Here is a 15,718-nt window from a genome sequence, read left to right as displayed (position 1 = left end):
ATATTTTCCATCTTTCTCCTTCTACGTGTATATGTATTCTTATTGTTTCGCGATATATATATCACTTATGGAGGGAGATGAGAACTCCTGATCTCACCTTCCACCAGGTCAGTCTCTCAAGAAAACTTCAATTAGCTACAGGTTGTTCATTCAAGTCCCCTAAATCCTATCATCGATGTTCAAAGAAAGTCATCATTTTCTTGCAACGCTAGACACTAGTTGCTTCTTTAATCCTATTTTTCCTATTGTAAAAGCAAATATAAACGGTAATTCATTGTAAACTTATATTAGAAGGTTTTGATCATCGGTCTCACAATGGAAATCATCAATCCAGTTGCAACTCTTCATGTTTTTTTGCATTAGAAAATACATGCCAAGTTGGCGACTTGTGGCTGCAATGAGTATGGAGATGTGCCTGCCTGGTGCCTGCTTAGGCATGTTTGTTTGGGGTTAAAGAAAATGAACTCATTCTAGTGAATGGACTCTGGAAAGGGGAAAGCAGGGAAAGGCTGCTGGGTTTCCGCTTTTCCAGCTCAAATTCTGCAGCCAATTTTATGAGAGGAATATGTGATCTGTGCGTTTCTTCTAAGATTTATTATTCAAAGAACCTTTGGAAGAAAAAAAAAAAAAAAAAGACCCTTTGGATCTTCTAAATTCACTTTTAGCTAAATCAGTTTTAAATTAAAAATCAATTTATGGATCTTTTATACCCCACAAGAACATCAAATAACAATCTGTTTAGTATTAATATTGATAAGTAAATAAAAGTTATCATAACCTGAATGTATCAGTCTAAAAAGCCATGAAATTTCAAGAGCGTGGACCAAGGAATGTTTTCCTTTGAAAAGCTTCTGTCCCTTTCTTTAGAGGGAGTGAGGAGAAATTGAATGAGTGAAATACCCCACAGGCACGAGTTAGCCTGGTTGGGATTTTATGTAAAGCAGCAGGACAGAACTCATACTCCAAATCAACAAAGCTGATTCACATCTTCAGGTTTGAACTTAGAGAGAGGGCAGAGGTTGCTTGAGATTGGAAAGCTATCTCATTCTGTGACTGGAGAGCCAAATACTCTTCAGATCATGAAAGAAAGAGAGAGAGGGTACAGTTAATCTATGATGAATTATAACTCGTCCTTGTGAACATGCACTTAGTAATCAATATGAATATCTCCTTGTGAACATGCACTTAGTAATCAATATGAATATCTATGTTGCATGAGCAGATAACTATAACATGAATCTATAGATAACGGCATTAAAAAAAAGAAAGAAGAAACAAACTAAGACTTTACAGTCCTAATGCTTTTGCTTTTTCTGTGCAGGCTCTGAGGAACTCCCAGCCAGACAAATAAAAAGACAAATAAACAAACTAGGTATACCATTTTCTCAACAATATGCCAATAAGACATGGTTATTAAGATACTAAAATGAATAAAAATTTGTCCCAAAGCCTTTAGCCTAGTGGTTAAAGGCGTTTGAGGGGACATCGAGGGCTTGGTTTCGAACCAAATCTCTCCCCTCCCTCTTACTTGTACTAAGACTTTGCTCTCATGATGTAACAAAAAACAGAGAAATGAACAAAAATTCAAGACATTATCTAAATACGATATTTACTATGCTTGGTGTTAAACTAGAGGAGTAGGGAGTAGCTAAAAGATTTTAAAACCATAAGCATGACAAGTAGCATGCAATGGCACTCGAGGCACACCTTGAACACCCAAAACTCGAGTTCCTAATTCTCCGAACTCTTCTTAAAGACGATAAGGTAGGTAACAAGACATAGAAAGGCATTTTTACCATGTTTGAGAAAATCATTAACCACAGGAATAAGAATTTACGAACTTAAATGGATGAGAAACTTGGGATGTTGCAACAAATTTCTCATCAGCTGAAAGGCCTCGTGAATCAGATAACCAAAGTAATTACTTCAATCTTTGGATTTGTAGCTTTGGCCTTTGTTCTAAAAGTGTATGGATAGCCTTACTACAAAGTAACTGATTATGGGAATTGATGCACAATGTTGGAAAGACAAATTCATGCAAGAATTCGAATGGTCCCAACCAGTAAAATCAAAGACTACCTACCAAAGGGATCCCTTTATCTGGTAGTTAGATGTGATAATGACTTTTATGCCTTCATTAGGTGCATCAGCTGACACCAGATGTTGTCCTAAAGCTGATGAGTAGGAGGAGAAAGGGCTTCAGGAAAGAGGGAAGGTAGGAAGCATGGCATTGGAAAAAGTTCTTTTTCTTCTATTTTCCTCTTCTTGGCTGTCGAGTAGCAGGAAGGAGAGGCAGAGAAAAACACTTGCCATGAACAAAGGATGGATTCCCAGAGCATGTTTTTAATCTGTTCATAACAAATTCATGAAACTTTATTTTACGACTATCCCTCATACTCTTAAATTCTAAGCATCACTGATCCTTTAATAATTCAGGTGATTCTTTCACTAGAAGTTAATTGCACGTGGGATACCCGACAAAACATGAGATGTCTCTTCTTTTTGGCAGTTTAACATATAAAATGTTCCTCACCATAAGTTTACCCATGATATCAGAAAAAGGGCACCATTCCGGTATACATGATGATGAGAAGGCCCTCAATACGTACAAGATGAGACAAAATGGCTTTTTCCCTGTTTGATATACATACCTTAAGATGGATAGTAGCCACTCTATTGGCTTGTGCTGAGTTAAGAGTCTCCATCATCTGTGTCAAGAAAATTCTAATAATGAAATATGCCACGTAAGAAATGTAAAGTGCAGTAGCTTATTCGTTTGCAGACTTTTGGGCTTACGAATTTCAAGATATTAGTCAAATGACAGCAAGTCGGCAACCATGTAATCCCGGTAAAGCTAATTAAATCTCTCTGTATAGGTAAACCCAGGTCTTCAACTGACTAACCTGAGAATATTAACCAGGAGAACTCATAGGATGAGAAAAAAATAAAAAAAAATAAAAAATTAATTTGAAATTATAGTGTTCAATTTGATTTGGATCGTTTTTTTATTATTTGATTTGAATTAAATTTAAATATTAAATAAATATATAGATATATTAGGTTTGGATTGAATTTCATATTAAAAGGTGAAAAAAAAAAAAACCTATATTTCTTAATTTTTATATATATTTTAAATTTTTATAAAATAGAAATAATAATTTTATATTACAATTTATTCAAATATATTAAAATTTTACATTAAAATAATAAAATTAAAATTAAAAAAATACTAAACAGAACTGAATAAAATCGATAAAATTCGATTTAATTCAATTCAAATTATATAAAGATTTGATTCGAATTTATATTAAATTTTAAAAATTCATATATTATATAACATTTAAAAAAATTAAATCGAATCTAATTTTATCCGAACTTATTTTCATTCAAATCATACGTAGAGGTGAAAAAAAAATTGAAAAATCAAAAAATTAATTCAAAATTGTAATGTTCGGTTTAGTTTGAATTGATTTTTTTATTTAATTAGATTAAGTTTGGATATTAAATATATATATTAAATACGGATTAAAAAGTAAAAAAAATTGAATCAAATCGAATGGAATTATATATATTTTTAATTATTATATATATTTTAAAATTTTATAAAATAAAAATAATAATTTTATATTAAAATTTATTTAAATATATTAAAATTTTATATTAAAATAATATATAAAAATAAAAAATAAAAAAATTAAATTGAATCCGATAAAATTTAATTTGATTAAATTTAAATTAAATAAAAATTTGAATTGAATTCAGATTAAATTATAAATTCTTATAACAACATATAATATCTAAAAATATTAAATCTAATTCAAATCTTTATCACCTTTCCCATGCGCCACGTCAAAAGACGTGAATCAGCGGCACCAGCAATGATTGGTGTGGAAGCCCAATTTGGCCCAACTCTCTTTTGCAAAAAAAGAAAAAAAAAAGTTCAGTCACTCTCACTCACGGCAACATGGCTTCATTTCCGAGGAAAAGAAGAAACATAAAAAAAATCCCAAACTTAAATCTAAAGTTTAGATCTGCCGTCCTGATCATTCCACGTAAGCCCCCTAATATTCTCATTTTTTTATTAATTAATACTTCCTCCCGAAGTAAAAAAAATTGTCTTTCTCTATGACAGGTTACTCTCTCTCTTTCGCTCAAACCCTCTCTTGCTAATAAAATAAAATAAAATAAAGGGCTTCTTCTCTCTAAAAATTTTTAGGTTTTTTCGCTTTCTTTACCAAATTTGTCCCTTATTTCTACTGCTGCAAGCAATCTCAGGTTCGTTCTTTGTTTATTATAATTGAATTCTTGTTTATTATTTTCGTTCTGCTTTGTAAACTTAGTTGAATTTTTCTTTGAGTGCTTCGAAACCCTAGGTTTCTATTTGGTTGCTAAGAAACTTAAGTAGAAATGGAATTGACAATTTGAAATCTTGGAAGCTGATGTCAGCTCTGTGGAGAATTTTGATATTAGGTACAGTTGAGAGTTCTTTGTTTTTTCTTTTAGTTTGTTTCTAGTTTTAATTTATTTATTTTCTATTTGTAAGTTGCAAAATTAAATAATTTAAATTTGAATGTTTCTAATTTGTTTTACTGAGAATTTTTCTTATTTTTTATCAGTAAAAAGATTTTATATAGTTGGAGAGATTTTTGTGAATGTTGTTGAACAGTAGAAGATGCTGAAAAGCAAACAATAGACTCAATGGCGGTCAGTTTGCGATTAGAGAAGGCGTTAGGTTATAAAATTATAAAGAAAATGAAAGCTATAGTTGAAAAATTGTTTTTAACTGATACTGCTTTGTGAGTACTAATTTATAATACCGATGATATGGCCTTCACGGAATTTAGAGTGGAGTGCAAATATCTGAAAGCTTGAGGAAAGGATTTGAGATTATGGTACTGTATTTTATCATTGCAAGAGGAAGGAAAGCGACAATAATTGCGAAATTTCATTTCTGGCAAAATTTTGAGTTGGTGTCCTATAAAAAAATCTTGGTGTACCATGTTTGTGAAAATCAATTTTGTTGGGACACATTAAAATAGTCTAGGGAAGAAACGTGGAAGTTTTGCCTCCTTGGGGTTTATGGCAGTTTTGACTGGAAAATAAGGGATTTTAGGGTTTATTGCTCTTGTAGGAATAAGGTTAGGGTTTAAGAATCTTTTGGTTATTGGATTAGTTGACATTTGATCTCAAGAGGAAGATTAAACTGAAGGAAACTTTAATTGTTGAATTGAGAGGTCTGGCTAGTGGGAATTGATATGAAAATATGAGGCAAGAATTAGGTTTGAAAGTCACAAGAGAGAGAATGTGGTTAGGGTGCAAAGAAGGGAAGTAACTCAAGAATGCTATGGCAAGATAGAAGAAGACAAGGGAGGAAGGAAAAACTAAATCACAAATTTCTAAGAGTTTTCAATAACTCAAATTTTCTTTAAACTTGAAATTAAAATTTGCCAAGATTGGCAATTCTAAGAGATATAGTCTAATCATCATTTGTCCTACTTTGAATAGGATTCCTAAAACCATTATGCTTAGGAATAAAACTTAACTAATGTAAACTAAAGACCATACGTAGTAACTAAATTCGACAGAAAATAAGACCCAATGGACCATGTCCAATGCCCATACTAGCAAACCGTAATACTGCTTCAAAAACTCCAATTAACTAATAAATGCTTATAATAATGATTGGATAACAACTAAATACACTTTCCCTTGGACATTTTCATTGATGAAAAACCCATGATCTTATCTTTTTTCTTCCTAAGTGATGAATTTTATCCAACCAAGCTATTGGTCGTAACATTGTTGTTTTTACCTTATATTACCACAGGCATATCATTCATAGCGAATGCAAGTTGTAGAGTTTATTTTTATTATAATTATTGTTTTTTGCAACTAGAGTGTCATGGTCAAAGAAATTCAGCTGCTTGTTTTTGAATATTGAACTCTATGATTTGAGGTCAGTAACGCTTAAGCTTCGAAAAATTTACATTAAAATGTTTAATAAGCTTGAAATGAGCATGTAATATGTATCATGGTCAAGTGCAATGCAGGACTCATAAATTAAGAATTTTTAAAAATGCTAGACTTGCAATAGGGGCTACCTGTTGAGTAATTCACGGTCCTAGTCCTGGTGATGACTGCCAAGGAAAAGTAGGATGGTTGTTTTGATGCAGCTGAAGTTGCTGTGAAACTAAAATGGCATGATGCTTATGGCTGTGAATGCTTGAGGCATGGGCTTTTAATAGAATTTAATGGTTGACTATAAGCCTTTAACAGTTGACTTTTATTTGTAATAGAGAGTTAATAACTATTTTTCTGGATCCTTTGCAAGATATTTTTTTATTTAAAAATGAGATGGAAAATGTAAGTGATATAAATGTTGGAGAAGGTTCACTGTAACCTGACTCATCAGAGAAATATCTTGTACTTTGTCCCTCTGAACAAAATGTGCATTGTTCTTCTTTCATCGATTTTTGCATGAAATGTAAAGAACTTTCTTGTTTTATATGAATAGTGATTTTACTTTTTTTTCTTTTTACTAATTTTTCTCTGCTACCTTGTCCCTCTCCCTTCTAAATTCCGATAACTAAAAGGGTTTACTGCAGGCTATGTAAAAGCTCGAGCAGCAAGATGAGCAATGACGCTTTTGATGGGCATATACTAACTGAGAAGCTGTCAAAACTCAACAATTCACAACAAAGCATTGAATGTATCCTACAGTTTCAAGCTTATTTGGAGGTTTTTGTTAAGAAAATAGTAATGGTGGATTTTTCTCGTTCCCATTAGTGCTATATAATTATGGTGACACTCCTGATTACCAGAATCTAGTGTAATTCTAAAGTTCACAATTGAAGAAGAGAAATTTTTTGTTTATCTTGTTTTCTTTTAGATATGCATTTCTCTAACTTTATAAACATGTAACTTTTCTTGTAGATTTGATTGAGAATGTATCATGTATCTTTTTCCCTTATGAAGTACCCTGTGTATGTTTTCTTTGATTATGGTTTTATGGCATAAGCTGATGTGATGCTTTTAGATTTATCATGTCATTGTTCCCTTATTTTAACCACGTGTTTTTGCTACTTTCTTCATGTCTGGTACTCTCTACGCATGAATTTAGTATCACATGACTGCATCAGTTGTTCTGCATTGCATACAATAATCATGACATATTAAGTTTTTTCTTATTGAAGCTCTCTTCTGTTTGGATTTTAGCATTTTGCTTTCTTTATTTTTAAGTTTTTTCTCTCACCTGTGTCACTTGCCTTTTTTTCTTTACATTTCACCAATGTTGTTCTTTTTTGAATCATGCCTATTTTTCTGGTATTTTTTCTAATGCAATACATATTTATGCTGCCTTTATCTGTTTTACTTTGGACCTCTGGCTGTCTATCTTAGTTGGCTATTAATTGCTACGTCGGTGGTCTATTGTTTTCCACCAGGCAATAACTTTTTACTAAGACTTAGACTGACTGGCTGACATTAAATAGGTGCTTGTTTTGTTTCCAGTGGTGATCTTCCTTGAAATATAGGGGGTGGTGTGGATTTGGTTCTTCCTGTAACACCTTTGTGTATTTGATCTAACTTGTTGAAATTTGTTTTGGAAATTATCTCCAACTAATCTTGGTTTGATGCATTTTCTTTCTCAATGCAGCAAATTGATATTAGAATGTGATAATTAGAAAAAAAGTTGTTTCTTTTCAATATTATTTTTATTTTCTTTTTGCATTTTGAGGAACTTGTTAGCTTCTTTTGTATGTAGTTTCTTTAGTATTAGTTCGTGAGGTATTCATTTTACAAGTTTTGCTTTTGGGACATTGTTTTTACTCAGGTTTGTAGGTCTTACACACAGTAATTAATCTTGTTGGCCTTTTTGTTTTTGGTCCAAGAGAGGTTTGATTGTGAATTTAAGCTGTTTTATACTAAGTTTAATTTCCTATGGTATAAGGAGTATTACTTTATTAAGCGCTAAACTCATGTCATTTAAATGGAAAGGAGAATAAATTTATGTAAATTAAGTTTAATTTCTTATGGGATAAGGAGTATTACTTTATTAAGTGCTAAGCTCATGTCATTTAAATTGAAAGGAGAATAAATTTATGTAAATTATCAGCAACTACTGATTTTCCTTCAAGATGTGTGATCTAGCCATAATGCCTACAGGCCTTAGATTGATGCTTTTAGGAGTTTCTTGGTGATACTGATGTTGATTATTTTTTATATTTGAATTACTTGTAGCCTGTTCTGTTGTCTTGTCTTCAATCAACTGTCATATAATTAGATATTACGCATGCATAGCATAATGGCCCCATATATAGTAATGTGATACTTTGAAGAGGGTTAATGCTTCAAAACTTTTCAACAAACTCTCTTTAATTGAAGGGATAAACATTATGAATGATTATAATTCCTTGATTGGGATAGATTAAAGCTATCTGCAGTATGAAACTCTCTCAACATAATTTTCTCACTTAATAGATAATCTCCAATGAGAAAGAATGGTTCTTGCATGAAATTTTTTCCACAAAAAAAGAAGCACTATCTCATTGTTGCGCAATATACCTCTTGTTTATCTTATTTACTACCATGAATTGATGTTATCGTGCATTTCCTTAACATTGGTTCAGCGTTGTCTCGATGGTGTATTACTCACCGGAAGAGGGCAAAACAGATTGTTGAAACATGGGACAAATTGTTTAACTCTTCCCAGAAAGAACAGCGTGTTTCTTTTCTGTATTTGGCTAATGACATTTTGCAAAATAGCAGGCGAAAGGGAAGTGAGTTTGTGAATGAATTCTGGAAAGTTCTTCCTGCAGCCCTTAAACATGTGTATGATAATGGTGGTGAGCATGGAAAGAAAGCAGTAACCAGGCTGGTAAGTTATTTATTCAATTTTGAGCAGTCTTCTCTCTGTTGCTTGTGTCAAATGGATTAGCTACCTCAGGTTCTGATGGAGTGACAAAATTTGTTTTTTAATGGTTGCTCTATCGTTGTCCCAAGAATTCAATGGCTCAAAACTTGTTACTTTTGGTTAATTGTGCTCCTTCATGTCTCTTTATTTAGTGCATTTTCATTTGGAATCTGTTTGCATAATACTCAATCTGGATCTGTTAACCTGGTGTCATTCTTGCATTTTGTTTCCTTTTGCTTTGAAGTGGCTTTATTTGGTTGTAAATGGTTAGCGTTAAAAATTCTCAACTGTGTAACAGTTGTTAGGTGATGGATTTTTAGCTTAAATTAGAGTAGTCAAAATACTTGTATTTCTAATGCTGATTAATTCCATCAAAGTAGGATTTAATGGTAGAATCTTTTCTTGTAAATACATGCAGATTATAGTCTCTCTTTTTGATTTGTTGAATATGAGTTTGGGGTCTTTGTAGAACTATTGTATCAATTTTGCTGCCGATCGTTGGTATTGCTGATTGTAGTTTATGTTAGTTCCCTCTCTCCTTAAATGGCAGTGTTAAATTTTCTTATGTTACAATAATACTCAATATATAGAAAAACAACTAAAATTTGGTAAACCTCAATTTCACAAGATAGGTTTTTTCTTTTTTTCAATTGTTTTACTCTATCTTTGTCGTGATTATCGTATGTAAGTGAGTATTGCTGCATTGCATACATTGATTTTGGGGGGGGGGGGGGGGAATTGTGCTTATCAAAGCTTTTGGATACATGGTTTTTCATGTAGTACTTTTGGTTCCTGCGCCAGCAACTTACAGAAGTATAGGATGCTTGTTATTTTTTGGCTAAAGTTCTGAGTATGCCTTTGAACTATCCCAAGTTTCCCAAGAATTAGGGCATATTTAGGAAAAGTGAGAAAGTTCAGGGGCTTACTTAGTATTTTAGCCCTTTTTTTTTTTTTTTGCAGATATTTGTGCTTAGGATGGCATCTCCTGGGTGTATTTTTGTAGATTATCCTTTGTTTATTGAAAATTGTTGTAGCGGCTCATGCTGTATTATTACATTTGTCTTAAAGTGGTCCTATCATTTAACAAGTAGTTTTTCCTCTCCCCCCCCCCCCCCTTCTCCTTTTTGTGGGTTTTTCTTCTGTGGTGGTGGGTTTGGGGGTGTTGTTTGCATGATAATGTTCAGGTTGACATATGGGAAGAAAGAAAAGTTTTTGGTTCTCGAGGGCAGAATCTTAAAGATGAAATGCTTGGTAAGAATCCTTCTCTTTCTTCTCCTCCTCCTTTGTCAGTGAACAATGGAAAAAGCTCAAATCCTATCAAGATAGTGAAGAGGGATGCTCATGCAGTGAGAATCGTAAGAATTTATCTATTCAATTCACCTTTCTACTTTCATCTATGATTGATTCTGGCCATTTTGTTTGTATTCTTTTATGACTAGACATTTTCTTGGCTTGTTCTTTTGTGATTTTGGTTATTTTTTCTTTTCTTGGTCATCTTATCTTCAGAAATTGGCTGTTGGAGGTCTTCCAGAAAAGATACTAACTGCATATCAATCTGTACTCGAGGACAATCCGAATGAGGATTCTGTACTAAACAAGTGTAATGCTGCTGCACAACATTTGATTAAAATTGGAGAAGATGTTGGAAATAATTTAGCTCAAGGTATGAGTTCTGCTATGGGATTTAATGTTGTATGCTTACATTTTATTAAGATTTTATTTATCAATAAAAAGAGAAGAGTACTATCTCTCCCCCTCTCTTTGTATATTCAGGTTTGTGTATGTCCTGATTAATGCTAGTTTTGGCATAGAGCTGTGCAGTTGTAATAAAGTATTTTTGAGTGTAATCTTTCTCTGAACTGATTCACTATTGAAAAGAGAATACTTCAGCCGTAAAATCTAGAAGAAAATGTTGAGTACAATTTACAACTCAATATGTGTCAAATTCTTGTTATTTTAGATTTATGAAGACAGAATTTATTGATGAGCCCAAATAATTACCTTGGATTCTTAATACTGGAATGGAGGGCTTTTGGTAAGGTGAATTTCCTGATGTTAGCTTTTCAAACTAAGTTCACCTGTCATTCTTAAACCATTCTGACAAGTGAATACTTCATGATTTGGTCTCTTTGAGTCCATTTTTGTAGTTAGTTCTTATTAGTTTCAAAATATTGAAAATGAAACATATACAATAAAGTCTAAGACCCTACTTACGACATGTAAGTTCCATCATTTCTGAGGTAGAAATCAGTAGACTGGGCCCTTTTCACTACTCTAAATTGGTGAAATATATACATCTAAAGTAAAATCCCAGCAGCATAATTTCGGCTGCTTCTCTTTCATATATTTATTTTTCATCTTGCTTATTATGCTCTAACTTTTTCTAATCTCCCAGTGACACAAAAGGTTTGCCTTTTTTAAAAAGCCAGCACAATTAAATCCCTTGAAGCCTCTTAAGGCTTCAAGCGCTAGTACTTGCGCCTGATTCTTAAGTATTTGCTATCAGTTGTTAGGTTGATTTGATTTTAAGATATTAATTCCTAAGAGAATGTCTCTCACTGTTCCTAACATGATTGTACTTGATCATTTGTGGAATTTTATTGTGCTTAACACCTGCATTTTACCCTAATGGATTTGAGAATGGAACATCATAAGAATCAACCCTAAGTAGTTGAGGTAAGCTCTTTCAAGGGTCATACAATTAGCTTTAAGGTTATTGACCTCTGATTTCTATCCATACTTCATGCATGTTTATGGTTGAATTAGTTGTAAATATAATGCTTAATGCTCCCTGATTGATCCAAACCAATCCACTGAATGAATGCACACAACTGTCTTCTAAAATATATATAAGTTATGCAATTCTTTAATGATGTAAGATCAACACATTGAATCTGCAATGAAGGGATAAAAAAAAAATTTGGTATTTATCAATTGTTCTTATGACTGATTTTGGTGCATGTTCTGATTAATAGAGAGAGTTTCTCCTCTATAAAGTTTACTCTTAATTTTTTTTTTTATTCTAATATGTTTGTAGTGTATTAAATGTCTCTGGTGCAGCTGATCCAGATAGTTCTCCTTCTAATCAATGTAGTCTTTGATTAAAAAGTGATGAAAGGGAACATATATTTGAACTTTTTTCTTTCTTAGGTATTTTGTCTTAATGTTATGTTTCAAAACAATTTAATGGGGGATCTTTTGGTTGAGGTTGTAAACAGCTGATTAATTCAGTCAACTGAACTTTTATTTTATTATAATATCTTGCTTTCAGTTTGGATTTACTGTGTACATTTAACAACTCTAAGTGTATATATTTGATTTTGGTTAGGGAATCAGAATGGATCTGCCTTGCTGGATGAGCTGCAGCAGCAAGAAAACGCGCTCCAGCAAGGCATTGAACAACTTGAAAATATCGAAATGACCAGGGTTGCCTTGATTTTTCAACTTAAAGAAGCACTTCAGGAACAAGTATGGTTTCATTACTATCATGTGTTCTTGAGTTGGCAATTACAGTTTGGAATCATTTGTCCTTGTTGAGCACTCATTAGTTTAAAGTTTTTCAGGAATCAAAGCTGGAGCTTATTCGTAGTCGGATGCAAGTAAGAATTGCTGTCTTCCTAATTACTTTCTTGAGTTGATATTTTGCAGCTAATAGACTTCATAAATTTGCAAATTTTGTCTTTAGATCCCTCTACAACAGAAACTTATTTCGCAATGTAACATATGTGTTATGTTGGAAGGAATCACAAAATTGATTGGTGCCATAGTAACAATTGGGAAACATTTTTCTATAGTAAGTTGGGAATAAAACTTGGTAGAAATCCATGGAGTTTGTGTTAGGGCGTTTTACTTAAAACAAAGTCACAATAGGGAGAAATTATGTGAAATTAAATGCCCACTTGAATAGAAAGTTTTAGAAAACTCCAAACTGAATTTATGTGAGATTTATCATCACTTAGGACTCAATCTTATGTGTAGAGACTATAGGGAATAGGGATGGTAGGCTTATTATGGGGTAGGATTTACAAGTTTATCACTACTCAATGCTTCCTCTCATGAGCAGGACCAATGGGCCTATCACATTCCCATGTTAGGATATTCTGTGTATGTTAGGGTAACTAGGTGGACCTGTTCTGATGCTATATGCAAATATGTAGGCATTTACCTAAAATTGATTGACAATGAGTTGTCTATTTCAGATCTGAGTATTTGATATCAGAGTTCTATTCTGGTTATGGCTTATTATAGTCATATTATCTTTGTACAAGATTATGCTTCTATTGATTGATTGTACTTGTTTGATGTAATGCAACTTGTAAAACTTTTGCTATTTTTCCAAGACGAAGTGAAACTATTGATGTTTGTGCAGGTTGCTCGTGGTCAGATTGAGAAAGCAAGCAATGTAAGGAAAATGCTAACTTTACCACCTGTCCCTGGCCATCTAACTGCTACATCGATTCCAACAGCGGAGGCTGTAGTAGTGGGTGAACAGAACCTTCCTTCAGCTCAGCCAACTGGCACTCCACTTCAACCTCATCTTCCGCAACCTATGATTTCCTTTGCACCTTCAAAAACAAGTGAAGAAGATAGCAAGAAAGCAGCAGCCGCAGCTGTTGCTGCTAAGCTTGCTGCTTCAACATCTTCTGCTCAGATGCTTACCTCTGTACTTTCATCCCTTGTTGCTGAAGAAGCTGCCTTTATGAATGGAAGCTTAAAGTCTAGTGGCTTCACATCAGGGTTATCAATGTTTCCTCCAGAAAAGCGCCCCAAACTTGAGAAACCAATGCCTGCATCTGATGCAAGCAACTCAGACATCACCAGCACAGCTTATTTTAGTCCACTACAGCAGCAGACGATCAACAATACGGCAATTGCACCATCGACTGGTATGCAACCAATGTCCCAACGCAATCAGATTCAAGCTCCCTTTGCTTCTGCTCCTCCTCCTCCTCCTCCTCCTCCTCCAACCCTATCTCCTGCAAATCCACCAGCAAGTCAATATGTGCAGTCAACTGGTATGATGGTAGGGGTAATGCCTTATAGTTATGGAGCAAACACGCTGCCACTGCCACCTCCTCTTCCCCCACATATGGCAATGAGTTTAGCTAGGCCTGCTTCTCAGCCTCTACAGCAGTCGCAGTCTCAGTCTTTGCAACAGGCACAACCTCAGCCTCAGCAGCAGCCAACCACTGGAGGATTTTACCGACCACCAGGTATCGGGTTTTATGGACAAAACCCTCAGCCAACACCACCTGTGCCTCGGCAGTGAGCTTCGCTTGGAAAACCATATCATACTACAGGTACAGGCCCATGAATATGGCACAAGGTATTGGATTTTAGGGCAAACCCATCAACCGATACCACATTACATTTCCTTGAAAATTAAGAAGGCTGAGAGTGGCGGTGTATAATGTAAATTATTAGAGAATTTCTAGGCTTCTGTTGTCTTAGACTTAAAATCAGAGCATGACCATGCCCTCATTAACCTCTCCCTTAACCAATTTGCTCTGCTGAGTTCCATGGTTTACCCGGTACCTGTAACTCTTTCTGTTTTTGGGTATTACTACTACTACATGACAGCTCAGTCATAACCTGTATGTTGGTGTACCAAAGTAGCAAGGAACTGCCATGGTCAGACGGATTTACAATGGGGGCAGTGAAATCCTTGAAAAAAACTCCGATAGTTTTGTAACTAATACTACTAGTTCGAGGGAAGTTTTAACCTTTTTTTAAAAAAAATTTATTTTGATAAATCTAATTTTTAATTCATCCAAATAAGTAGGTAAAATAACACTGTTTGTCTGTAAATAGTGAGAAAATAACAAAGGGTTGTCAAAGCACAAATACAGCGCTTAGATTTCTTCCCTCAAAATTCCAGGCTCGCATCATTATATTTTCGTTGACTGCGGTAACAGAGACAAGTTCCCCGTTTGATTCAAACGGGTCATGATGCGGCACGGTTGAGGCCAATTTGGACTTCAAACTGCGCAGGATATCCCGTTGGTTTGAACAGGGTGATAGCATTCTCACTGTGCTCATTTTATTCCTGTAGCAGTCTGCTGTGGTTTGTCGATTATTCTTATTCATCATCGAGAAGTGAAGTATACAATTAAAAATAAATTTGTAGTGTTTAAGTTGATTGTCTTTTGTCGCATATTCGAATGTCTTTTTTGAAAAATAAAATAATATTATGTATAAAAATTATTTAAAATATATTTATTTAATATTATTAAAGGTTTACTTGTATAAATAGTATGATTTTAATGAAATTAAAAATAATAATAAATATGAGATTAATTATTATAATAATAAAATTAATTATTATAATGATAAATTTAAAATTAATAATAAAGATATATTTTCAATGCAAACGCACGTGAAGTAAATCGGAAAAAAAAGAGAAATGATTATTAAAGATATTATATTAAAATTTATATATATATAAAAATTTTAAATTATAAAATAATAATGTTTTTAATTATTAATATAATAATAAAATTTATTATTCTATTAATTTATTATACAATAAAATTCATTTTTATATTAAATTTAAATTTTTTATTTTATAATTTCTTAAATTAAAAAAATAAAAATAAAAAACAAAAGTAAATGTATTGATATGAAGGGTAGTTGGGGATAGAAAGGAGATAAAAACAATTTCAATTGGCAAGTGGAGGGTTCCCCTTTCAATTGGTGCAAGCCAATAAAATATACACCCATACCATGCTGAAGGAAAGCCGAATAAATTGCCAGTGTGATTAAGGCCAAAATGCGACCCTAACCGTGCACTGACACTTCGATGTTATC

The 15,718-nt window shown here is 33.3% G+C and overlaps 1 protein-coding gene across 3 annotated transcripts; it reads left to right on the top strand.

Moving 5' to 3' along the window:
• Window positions 1–4,115: 4,115 nt before the first annotated feature.
• LOC111293736 (uncharacterized) lies at window positions 4,116–14,664 on the top strand. 3 transcript variants are annotated; one of them, XM_089743185.1, is made up of 9 exons: window positions 4,116–4,275; window positions 4,374–4,470; window positions 6,606–6,709; window positions 8,628–8,875; window positions 10,096–10,266; window positions 10,418–10,574; window positions 12,240–12,379; window positions 12,475–12,510; window positions 13,281–14,664. In XM_089743185.1, exons 3-9 carry the CDS (start codon window positions 6,631–6,633, stop codon window positions 14,178–14,180), a joined length of 1,731 nt encoding a protein of 576 aa, XP_089599311.1. In that variant the 5' UTR covers window positions 4,116–4,275; window positions 4,374–4,470; window positions 6,606–6,630; the 3' UTR covers window positions 14,181–14,664. The 3 variants fall into 3 exon arrangements, with proteins under 3 accessions (XP_089599311.1, XP_022742390.1, XP_089599310.1); XM_022886655.2 differs by lacking the exon at window positions 4,374–4,470; XM_089743184.1 differs by lacking the exon at window positions 4,374–4,470 and having other exon boundaries at window positions 6,594–6,709.
• The last annotated feature ends 1,054 nt before the right edge of the window (window positions 14,665–15,718 follow it).

This window comes from Durio zibethinus, chromosome 14 (assembly GCF_047325235.1).
Source record: "Durio zibethinus cultivar Kanyao isolate XHJ-2024 chromosome 14, ASM4732523v1, whole genome shotgun sequence".
Classification (NCBI taxonomy): domain Eukaryota; kingdom Viridiplantae; phylum Streptophyta; class Magnoliopsida; order Malvales; family Malvaceae; genus Durio; species Durio zibethinus.
This window is presented reverse-complemented; position numbering and strand designations above follow the sequence as displayed.

Coding starts and splice junctions, on each gene's coding strand:
- LOC111293736 (XM_022886655.2), top strand. CDS start 6,631: ATGAGCAATGACGCTTTTGATGGGCATATACTAACTGAGAAGCTGTCA. Junction 8,876..10,095: donor AGAAAGCAGTAACCAGGCTG/GTAAGTTATTTA, acceptor GATAATGTTCAG/GTTGACATATGGGAAGAAAG. Junction 12,511..13,280: donor TTATTCGTAGTCGGATGCAA/GTAAGAATTGCT, acceptor ATGTTTGTGCAG/GTTGCTCGTGGTCAGATTGA.